Source organism: Xenopus laevis, chromosome 1S (genome assembly GCF_017654675.1).
Source record: "Xenopus laevis strain J_2021 chromosome 1S, Xenopus_laevis_v10.1, whole genome shotgun sequence".
NCBI lineage: Eukaryota > Metazoa > Chordata > Amphibia > Anura > Pipidae > Xenopus > Xenopus laevis.
In genome coordinates, this window is record NC_054372.1 from 17,232,400 (window position 1) to 17,244,062 (window position 11,663).

Here is an 11,663-nt window from a genome sequence, read left to right on the forward strand (position 1 = left end):
AATGTGAGAAGAGATGACTTTTTTACTTTTTTACTGCGATAGAAGACTTTTTATTTTCTTCATTAATAGAAACTGGAAGATTTTCTTTCACTATGCACAAGAAATTGGGCTGAAATGCATAGAACACCAGCCACATGCAACAAACTACAGGAAATAAATCTTTCAGGAATTAATGCCGTCAATTTAGTTCTGCACTTCCTTAATAAACTGCCCAGTCAGCATGAACTCGCTCTAGTCAGAATGACAAGCACAGTTTACGCATGCGCTAAGTTTCTATATCCATAGAGACGTGTTTAGTCGCCTCTTACGCCTTCTTCCGTTCGTCACGTCTTGTGCGCGGGTGTACCAAGATGGCGTCGTTGCTGGAAGATCGGGATCTGAGGGAGATAAGGCAGCGTTTTCAGCGGCAGGCAGAGTCTTTGTTGCAGGGAACGGAGACTGGGGATAATAGCGGTAGGTAAAATGTGCTGGCTGTCAATTAACAAACGTTCAGCTGTGGGCATTCAGTTTAGCTTGAGTGTGGATACACCTGTATGATTTTTCATTTATAGATGAAGAAAAAAAGAAGAAAGAAAAACCCCTTCCCAGATTTAATATCCATTCTGTCTTGTGGGTGTTGGCAGCTGCGTCTCTGACGTATTACACGGACTTCTTTCAAGTTGTAAAAGAAATTCTTCAGGGAGGCTGGTAGGTTCTGAAGGAAAATCTGCTGGACAGCGCTTGGGACAGAGCAGGACTTGCACTGAGCAAAGGAGCCAGCTCTATTAGTAATACTCCAAAAAGTCCGCTACAAAACCAGCCCAAACTAGCCAAGAGGCGCCTCAAAAGTAGCACAATATGTGCAGTGAAAGAAAAGTCTAAACAATAAAAGAATATATGTCAAAATAACTCCCGACTTCTACACAAGGAAGTCCCATTGTATTGTAGTCTTACATTAAACTTGGCAAATTGTTAAACAAAAACTACATTACCCAACATGCATTGGGTGACAGGTTTGGCACATTAGGGCGAGAAAAAACTTTGGCTGGTTTCCAAAGTACAAAAAGTAGCCCACATCCGTACCTTGGCTTGTTTGTACTTTTAAAACCCGCTTAGGCTTTAAAGGAGAAGAAAACCCCTTATTAAAAAACCCTACCCTACCTAGACCCCCCCTCCCTCCTCCCCCCAGCCTAGCTGCTACCCCGGGCAAACGCCCCTAACTTTTTAATTACCCCTTGGTGCAGATTCACAGCAGCCATCTTCTTTTCTGGGGAAGTGGGTTATGTATCGGCGCATGTGCAGTTGGAGCAGTCTTCGGGTTTTTGTCAACTGCACATGCGCTGAAAGTTACGAAAATTGCCGAAGCACCAGATGAAGACCGATGAAAACCAAAGAAGAAGAAGATGGCGTCCGTGAACTCCGATGCCATGAATCTGGCAAGTAAAAAGTTAGGGGCATTTGTCCGGGTAGCAGCTAGGCTGGGGATGGGGGGAGGGAGGGGGTCTTAGTAGGGTAGGAGGTAGGGGTTTTTTTTTTAATAAGGATTTACTTCTCCTTTAAATTTTTAGATAGGGTCAGTGACCCCCATTTGAAAGCTGGAGTCAAAAGAAAAAGGCAAATTAAAAGCTATAGAAAATAAATTGTGACAACCAATGGAAAAGTTGCTTAGAATTAGCCATTCTATAACATAATAAGGGGCAAATTTACTTACCTCCGGAATTGTGCCAGCCAGCACATAAACTATACACATGAGCCCAGTGTATAGTTTATGTGCCATATGTTAGGAAATGTAGGGGGGAAGCCGGGTACCCCCCAAAAAAAATCTTTTTCAGCCTATCACCCTGTAAAAAGTAAAAGACGCCAGCGTTTTTTGGGACTTAGGAACATTTTCAACAATTTTTTTAGCCTGGTCTGAGGTGGCGAAGGCAAGTCTGGCGCAAGAGGTAACGTTCAGTCAAATCTCAATCTTAGTGAATAAGCGTAGTTAAGTTTGTTTGCTGAGTGCAAATTCGCCTGGCGTTAGGGTGCGATGTACCGCTAGAGTCTATCTCTTTCGCTAGCAAATTTTCGCCAGTAAATTTTCGCCAGTGTTAGTCACTTCGCCCTTTGGTAAATTTCCCCCTATAAGTTAACTTAAAGGCGAACCACCCCTTTAAGGTATGAAGATCCAAATTACGGAAAAATCCGTTATCCTGAAAACACCAGCTCCCAAGCATTCTGGATAACCGGTCCCATACCTGTACTGCATAAATAATATGCCATTCAAAAGCTGTTTAAATTACTAAAGTGGATTCCACAATAAATCAGGCAATTGTTGAATATTTTCACCAGCTCTTCCACAGTTCCTGTATATTATCTAATACATTGCATTTCTTTTTCTTATTTTTTGCAGCATGTGGTTGCTCACTGGCACCATATTGTTGGCTATCAGTATATCCATCGCACTGTATTGCATTGTTTATCTGGAGTGGTACTGCAAGATCAGCGATTATGATAACCAGTATCCAGCGTTAGTGCCTGTAACAGTTGCTGTCTTCGTAACAGCTGCCGTATGGTAAGTTTGAAATCAAAAAGGTGTTTTATTCCAGTGCTGAATGACTTTTCCCTTTAAGTGGGCCATTTATCCTTTATACCATACATTGTGTACATAATGGCTAATTGGATTTCAATATATATATATTCTAATCCCACCCTAATTATATATGAGGAACCCACTGGGGGAATGTACTGCCACTGAAGGGGAGGCACCTTTATCAAAGGTCGAATTTTGAATTCATGTGAGTTTTTAAAAACTCTCATAAATTCGACCAATCGAAATTTATTAATAAAATCTAATTTTTTTTTAACTCTTGATAAATTAAATCGACACGAAAATGGAATTTGATTCAAATTATAAAAACTCGATTCGAGAAAAAATTCAAATGTCGAGAAGGCTGCAAACAACTCCAAATTAATCCCTGGACCTCTCCCATTGACAGCAATTTGGCAGGTTTTCGGTGGCTAATAGTCATATTCGAGTTCTTAAAGAGCCAGAGTATGATAAATCTCACAAATCTAATTCTTTAAAAAAACTCGAATGGAATTTGAATAACTCCCTAGTTGAATATAACGGTTTTGACCATAAAAAATTTGAATTTTCAATTCGACTCTTGATAAATCTGCCCCTTACACTGTAGTCCAGGTTATTTTCCATGTACAGGTATGGAATCCGTTATCTGGAAACCTGTTATACAGGAATTACTCAATGGCCGTCTCCCCTAGACTCCATTATAATCAAATAAGATTTCCTTTTCTCTGTACTAATAAAACAATACCTTGTACTTGATCTAAACTAAGATATAATTAATCCTTATTGGAAGCAAAACCAGCCTATTGGGTTTATTTAATGTTTACAGGATTTTTTTTCAGTAGACTTCAAATATAAAGATCCAAATTATGGAAAGTTCCCATAGCCGGAAAACCCCAGTTACAGAACATTCTGGATAACAGGTCCCATACCTGTATATTTTTTAGACCCTTTATACCGATTCCTAACCCTCTTAAAGTTCCACATGTTTCTAGGTGATGTGAGCTTATATCATACGGAAGTTGTGGGATAATGTTCTCAGAAGGTGGATATTTATGTGTGCAGTATCCTATTCATCTTCTTTTATATCGTGCCCATTATAAAAGCCCTGGCAGTATAATATTAAACACTTCCCCTGCACAGAGAAAAAGAGAATGGATTGAATATGATGCATTAACTTTTTTTTTCTATCTTTAGTTACAATGTTGCCTTATGGCCAATATGGTCGTTTTTCACGCCATTTATACTCTTTACCCAGTTCATGGGTGTGGTGATGTTGGTGTCCCTGCTTGGATGACTGTATAAAGGTAGGAGTTCTCAGTCTTTCATACATTTTCTTATTTATTTTTGTTTGTTGCTTGAGTCAGGATAAAAAAGGCCAGGGGTCCCCAACATTCAAATGTTAAAGGAACAGTTCAGAGTAAAAATCAAAACTAGGAAATCTATAGTCTGTGCAAAATAAAACATGTTTCTAATATAGCTAATTAGCCAAAAATGTAATGTATAAAGGCTGGAGTGAATCGGATGTCTAACATAATAGTCAGAACACTACTTCCTGCTTTTCAGCTCTCTAACTCTGAGTTAGTCAGTGACTATAAGGGGGGGGCCACATGGGACATAACTGTTCAGTGAGTTTGCAATTGATCCTCAGCATTCAGCTCAGATTCAAAAGCAACAGTTATGACCCATGTGCCCCCCTCAAGTAACTGATTGGTTACTGCCTGGTAACCAATCAGTGTAAACTAAGAGAACTGCATAGCAGGAAGTAGTGTTCTGGCTATTATGTTAGACATCCAATCACTCCAGCCTTTATACATTACATTTTTGGCTAACTAACTATATTAGAAACATTTTTTATTTTGCACAGCTTATCTATTTACCTAGTTTTTATTTACACTGAACAATTCCTTTTGGGGAGCAACACAAGCATGAAAATGATCCTGGGGGTGCCAAATAAGGGCTGTGATTGAATATTTGGTAGCTCTGTGTGGACTGGCTACCTACAGGAGGCTCTGTTTGGCCAGGAATCTGTTTTTTTATACAACCAAAACTTGCCTCCAAACCAGGAATTCAAAAATAAGCACTTGCTTTGAGGCCACTGGGAGCAACATTCAAGGGGTTGAGGAGCAACATGTTACTCACGAGCTACTGGTTGGGGATCACTGCTCTAGGCCTATAAAATATAGCCAGTGATTTAAACTGATGGTGGAAGTTATAATTATACCAGTTTCTTCTTGCAGTGCAATACACTATTATCACAATAACAGATACATTTGTTTTTCATTGCAGTTGGTGGAAAGGAATGGACATGGAACAAAGTCGTAACACATGCCATGGCACTTTTTAATTTTTAAAGTTATTCTAAGGGGGTTATTTACCAAAATCTAAATTTTCAAAATAAAAAAGTCAGACCAAACTAGAATCCACAATTTGATCTTATTTATTATTTAAAAAGCACAAATTAATCAGAAACCTGAAAAAATCCCAAATCGTGTGGTTTATGCAGGCTTTTTACTGAAAAACGCAATTTTTTTTTCTTCAGATTTTTGCCCAAAAGGTCCGAAATAGTCAGATTGATAGTCTCCCATTGATTTATATAGAAACTCATCAGATTTGAGATGCCTGATTTTCAGATTCGGATTATTTGCAGCATCGGACTTTAATAAATCCCAAAACATTTTAGTCTTTTCCACTAAAAATTTGGATTTTATAGTAAACAAACAACAACAAAAAAATAGAATTTTTCATGTTTTTACCATTGCGACTTTAATAAATAACCCCCTAAATGTATTTCTATTAGGGATGCACCGAATCCAGAATTCATTTCGGGATTCGCCCAGGATTCAGGCTTTTTCATCAGGATTCGGATTCGGCCAAATCCTTCTGCCCGGCCGAACCAAATCCAAATCCTAATTTGCAGATGCAAAAGGGACGGGGAGGGAAATCGCGTGACTTATTGTCACAAAACAAGGAAGTAAAAATAGTTTTCCCCTTCCCACCCTAATTTGCATAAGCAAATTAGGATTCGGTTTGGTATTCGCCCGAATCTTTCGCAAAGGATTCAGAGGTTCAGCCGAATCTAAAATAGTGGATTTGGTGCATCCCTAATTTCCATTATATAAATGTGAGTGTTCACTCTTCCTTCCTGTTGGTTTTACAAAGAATAATGATGTTTAATTTCAAACTGTTTATCATGGGGTAAATCATACTTAAAGCCAACTGTAATTCTTTATAGTGTTGTGCTAATAATTTGTATTTAGAGGAATTGTTGTTTATGGTTATGTAACAACTATATAGTTTCTTTGTGGAGCTTGCACTCTTAATTTCTCTGCCTCACATTGAAAACAATTTCAGGAGCCAATTAAACGTGGCAGCTTATTGATGGAATGTGAGAGGAAACCAGAGCAGCAGAAGAAATCAACAGAAATATGAAAACAAACAAAATCCAAGCATGGACCTGCCCTAGTCAGAATTTATTATTTGACTGGGAACGGCTATCTTTTTATTACGGTTTCTAATTTAGTCGGACAATGTATTTGTTGACCAACATTCAAGGTCAGTTACATTATTTAAAGGGGAACTATCACTATGATGAAAATTTTAAATAAGCTTCCGCATATGGAAATAAGAGACTTTCTAAATACAATCAATTAAATATTCTGTACCATGTAATAACCCTCTAGTCATTTGCAAAACCTTGCCTCCACTACGTTATTCTCATTATGTAATAAAGAGGAACATTATTATTCTGATTCTGTGTTAAGCAATGGGCAGCTAGAGGGTTATTACATGCATAAATATTTCTATACCAGAAAGCATTTCTGATAAAAGGGCATCCTACGTATTATACTCTGTTCTTCCTCACTGTGCCTTTCCTTGGGATGATCTATATAAATTATTAAATCAATATTTATTACAATTAGTAACCTGCAACTAATTAACAGAATTAATAAAATGTTTTAAATACATATATTTGTAACTGTGGAAATTCTTTAGTATAATTTTGGAACTGCATTTTTCCTGTTTTACAATAAAGTTTTTAAAGAAAAAAACAAGAAAAGTTGTAATCAGATCTATATCAAGCACATGAAGTGCACATTAGCTGTGTCGTTAAAAGTACAAGATCTCCGGAAATCCGTTATCCAGAAAGCTCCCATAGACTCTGTTTTATCCAATTAATCCAAATTTTTTTAAAAAAATATTTCCCTTTTCTCTGTAATAATAAAACAGTATAGGTATGGTATCTGTTATCTGGAAACCCATTATCCAGAAAGCTCAGAATTACGGAAAGGCCGTCTCCCATAGACTCCATGCAGGCCCCATAAGTCTGCCCATAGACTCTGTTTTATCCAATTAATCCAAATTTTTAAAAAAAATATTTCCCTTTTCTCTGTAATAATAAAACAGTATAGGTATCGTATCTGTTATCTGGAAACCCATTATCCAGAAAGCTCAGAATTACGGAAAGGCCGTCTCCCATAGACTCCATGCAGGCCCCATAAGTCTGCCCATATATTTAATTGTAAGGGGTTACGGAACATAAGGAGCAAGGTTTGGTACCGTTGTTATTTTGTTTATAAGGAAACATTTCATGGGTTGCTATGGGTTACTGCAGTTGGGCAACGTTGTGCCTTTTATTACATATCTTGTCTTGTGGGTTTTGCCTACACAAGATTAAAAATGATATTTTCTTGGGGCTGGGCAAGTTGGATATTACTTGCAGGTTCTGAAAGGTACAATGTGGTTCATAAGCTCATGTTACAGGTTTTCATTCATGTTATATTGCGACAGAACATATAAGTGGGTTTTTTTATTTTTGTTTTTACTGATCACCAGAAATGCATCCAGTTGCACAACTTACAGTAAATACTGTATATGCAATAATTACTAAGATTGTAATGGAGATTAAATATTGTTTTTTCAACTGAGAAACAGTAATTTCGTACTAATACTTTAGTATTAGCTGACACAGAGGTATCATAGGATAGTTCATATTGTTTTACTGGTTCCGCAACTCTGCAGTTCCCCTGCTCATTGCTACTTTTCCTTCTTTAGCGTTGTTGTGGAGAAGCTATTCACAGGATCATCTCTGCTCTGTGCAATTTATACATACCTCCCAACTGTCCCTTTTTTCACGGGACAGTCCCAATTTTGACCGCTCAACCCGCAGTCCCGGATTGTTACTGAAATGTCCCGACTTTCTCTTTGATCCCCTGCACTGAACAGCGAGTAAAAGATACAAAGTTTTTAACTTAATTGACTTTTTGGCAGAGAGCTCAGAATACATGGCAGCTGCACTTAAATACTTTTGTAACAACTGAAGATAAACAAAGAAGCAATTGTAACAATATAAGATGAGCAGGTCTCTTGGGGAAACGGTGACTTGCAGCTTAAAGGGCAATTCACCTTCATTAGCAAATCTGTAATAACACAAGAAATGTGTTCGAACTTTTGTAACATGCCTCATTTTTGAAAAATAACATGGTAATTAGGGGGTGTCCAAAAAATGGGCGTGGTCAATACAATTGGCTGTACTCTGTCTCGCAAATCTTTTCGTCCCTCTTTCTATTTCCAAAATGGTGGGGGGGGGGGTGTTTATAGACTTTTTTTTTTCCTCTGCTCTTCAAAAACTGATCCGTTATGGGCTCATTCACAGTATCTCTCCGTCAAATTAGGTAATGTAACAGTTCAGCAACATAGAAACTGATTTTATAGCTGCAGCTGGTTATGAATTGTAATAGTTGTAACTGCAACCTTTATTATAATTTTTGTGACTAGCCATGTATATCTAAATGCTATTTCTTGCAGAAAATTGCACCATTTAAATCATTTCAACACACCTTATGCTCAGCGCCTATAAGTGAAAAGCAGAGTGTGTTTTGGCCAACCACTATCTACCTTTATTATATACTGTATATCGTACAGGCATGGGCTCTATTTGTTATACAGAAAGCTCCAAATGACAGGAAGGCCATCTCCCATAGGCTCAGTTTTAATCAAATAATTCATAAAATAAATATAGAATTCATTATATAATTATAAAACATTTCTGTATAATCCATATAGGAGGCAAAACAATCGTATTGGGTTTATTTAGGGGCAGATTTATCAAGGGTCGAATTTGAAAAAATTCAAAAAGACCAATAGAAATTAAATCAAATTTTTTTTTTGGCCGAATAGGTTAGTTTTTGATTGAATAGGTCTCTTTTCGATCGAATTTGAATCTTACAAATCGAAGTAATAGCGCATTCGAATCGTACAATTCGAAGTTCCCCCCCCCAAAAAAAATGTTTTCAAAGTCCACTAATTGACTCCAAATGGGTTCTAGGAGGTCCCCATAGGCTAAAACAGCAATTTGGCAGGTTATAGATGGCGAATGGTTGACGTTGAATTTTTAAAGAGACTGTGCATGATAAATTTTGAAATTAAAATTTTACATTTTTTTTCAAATTTTTTTGACTATTATCCTAGTCGAAGTACACAAAAATTAGCTTGAAATTCGAATTTTCACTTTGACCTTTGATAAATCTGCCCCTTAATGGTTAAATGAATTTTTAGTAGATTTAAGGTATGGAGACCCAAATTAAGGAAAGATCCCTTATCTGGAAAACTCCAGGTCCGGAGCATTCCTAACACTAGAGTAAAAACACAAACTGGGTTAAAAGGCTGTGCAAAATAAAAAATGTCTCTAATATAGTTAGCCAAATTTTCAAAATGTAATAATAAGACAGCACCTTGTACTTCACCCCATTAATTTATCCTTAATGGAGGAAAAACAACCCTATTGGCTTTTGTTAATGTTTAAAAGATTTTCTTAAAGGGATACTGTCATGGGAAAACATATTTTTTCCAAAACATATCAGTTAATAGTGCTGCTCCAGCAGAATTCTGCACTGAAATCCATTTCTCAAAAGAGCAAACAGATTTATTTATATTCAGTTTTGAAATCTGACATGGGGCTAGACATTTTGTCAATTTCCCAGCTGCCCCATGTCATGTGACTTTTGCCTGCACTTTAGGAGAGAAATGCTTTCTGGCAGGCTTCTGTTTTTCCTTCTCAATGTAACTGAATGTGTCTCAGTGGGGCATGGGTTTTTACTATTGAGTGTTGTTCTTAGATCTACCAGGCAGCTGTTATCTTGTGTTAGGGAGCTGTTATCTGGTTACTTTCCCATTGTTCTTTTGTTTGGCTGTTGTGGGGGAAAAGGGAGGGGGTGATATCACTCCAACTTGCAGTACAGCAGTAAAGAGTGATTGAAGTTTATCAGAGCACAAGTCACATGACTAGGGGCAGCTGGGAAATTGACAATATGTCTAGCCCCATGTCAGATTTCAAAATTGAATATAAAAAAATCTGTTTGCTCTTTTTTTGAGAAATGGATTTCAGTGCAGAATTCTGCTGGAGCAGCACTATTAACTGATTTATTTTGAAAAATTTTTTTTTTCCCATGACAGTATCCCTTTAAGGCATGGAGATCCAAATTATGGAAAGACCCCTTATCCATAAAAGCTCAGGCCCCAAGCATTCTGAATAACAGGTCCGATACCTGTACTTAACATATATACAACTAAATATAAGACTGTATAATTCACATGAAAAGAATAGGCTTGACATAAGTAGGGCTTTCAAACAAAAAGGTGATCCCTTGTTAAATAAATTTATCCTGCGGTAGAAGCGCTTTACCATCAATGTATTCTTTTTTGAATATGTTTTCAGTGTAATGTATGTTTATAAAACCATAGTAAGAGAGTTTGGAACAGAAAACAAATGGAAGAATACTGATCTATGCTTTGAGCAGAGAGGCAAACGGAATGAAGTCAATGATTTGTTGATATTTTTGTGAAATTTGCCCTGCACCGTCTGTCAGCTAATAAGCATCTGCGTATTAGACCACTTCAGTTAGAATAATAAAAGATTTTATTGGTAGTTATGGGTTGCTCTATCTTGTACTATATTTTCCCTTTCAAGTTTGCTAATTATTATTGCACTGAAATTGATTCATTTAGGCTAATGTACCTGTACGCTTAGGTAATTTGAACAGGGCGGCTACATATTCGTTGTATGGACGTCTTTATTAGAGATGTTGTCGCAAAGTGGCCACTTATTATTAGAAATGTCCAAAGAAGCAAAATAATGACAAATGAGATCATCTAATGCCCTAGACATGAGCCCACCCTAAAACTAATATGGCATGAACTTCAAATGGTTGGGAAAAAAAATGTTAACACAAAAATCTTTAATAGTTAGAACTTTTGAAGGCAATGCCAGCGTTTTTTTTACAACTTATGACTTTCCGGCATACAGGATATGATGTCACTGACATAAGATTGAGGAGGATGAAGCTTCATCTGATCAGTTCGCCAGGTTTAAGCTGGTGAAGAAAATTGGTGAAAGAAGGAACATTCTGTAAAATTCGCACTTTCATGAATTTGCGGAGTAACCATCGTTAGCCTGAGCGAAAATTCGCCTGATGATAGGGCGTGAAAATTTGCTAGCTATGGTCTATTTCAATAGCCAATTGTCGTCTACACCTGTTAGTAAATTGGCAATGTCCCTGCAGATGAGATCTCTGCCGAATTTTCAATAGTGATGGCCACTTCACCCTTTTATAAATTTGCCCCCTTGTTTATTCACACAGGGCCACTGCTGTGTCTGTCAGTGCAGGGACACAGCGGAGCAGAGGGGAGTTCATCAACTTCTTCTGAAAATGCAGGTGGAGAGAAGTGAAGTTGTGCCTTAACTGACTATATCAATGTTTAGTGTAGCAAATTTACAAAGGAAAGAAAGCATTAAAACTATTTATGAATTCTAAAATAAAAAAAAATCAGTGACCAAAGAGAGAGCCATGTGTGTTTTATGACCCACATTTTCATTTTATCTTTTTAATATCTTTTCAATAGTAGAATTTATCCATGCAATAAATAAAATATACATTAATGGGCAGATTTACCATGAATTTATGTGAATTTTTTTTTTTACTCTAATAAATTCAAATATACTCACAACTCGAATGGAAGGTTACGTAAGAAAAAAATCTGACGTCTAATATTTGATCGAATACCCCCGAACAGAAAATTTGAATCAAATTCAAATCGAGTTTTGCCTCTGAAAAAAACT

The 11,663-nt window shown here is 37.0% G+C and overlaps 1 protein-coding gene across 1 annotated transcript; it reads left to right on the forward strand.

Moving 5' to 3' along the window:
- Positions 1 to 291: 291 nt before the first annotated feature.
- On the forward strand, positions 292 to 4,961 carry tmem128.S (transmembrane protein 128 S homeolog). The gene is made up of 5 exons (XM_041579404.1): positions 292 to 453; positions 552 to 687; positions 2,372 to 2,533; positions 3,743 to 3,852; positions 4,835 to 4,961. The coding sequence occupies exons 1-4, from the start codon at positions 351 to 353 to the stop codon at positions 3,840 to 3,842; spliced, it is 501 nt and encodes a 166-aa protein (XP_041435338.1). The 5' UTR covers positions 292 to 350; the 3' UTR covers positions 3,843 to 3,852; positions 4,835 to 4,961.
- The last annotated feature ends 6,702 nt before the right edge of the window (positions 4,962 to 11,663 follow it).

Excerpts from the sequence above, each read along its gene's own strand:
- tmem128.S (XM_041579404.1), top strand. The coding sequence starts at position 351 with ATGGCGTCGTTGCTGGAAGATCGGGATCTGAGGGAGATAAGGCAGCGT. Across the intron at positions 454-551 it reads GGAGACTGGGGATAATAGCG|ATGAAGAAAAAAAGAAGAAA; the intron begins GTAGGTAAAATG and ends TTTCATTTATAG. Across the intron at positions 688-2,371 it reads GAAATTCTTCAGGGAGGCTG|CATGTGGTTGCTCACTGGCA; the intron begins GTAGGTTCTGAA and ends TATTTTTTGCAG.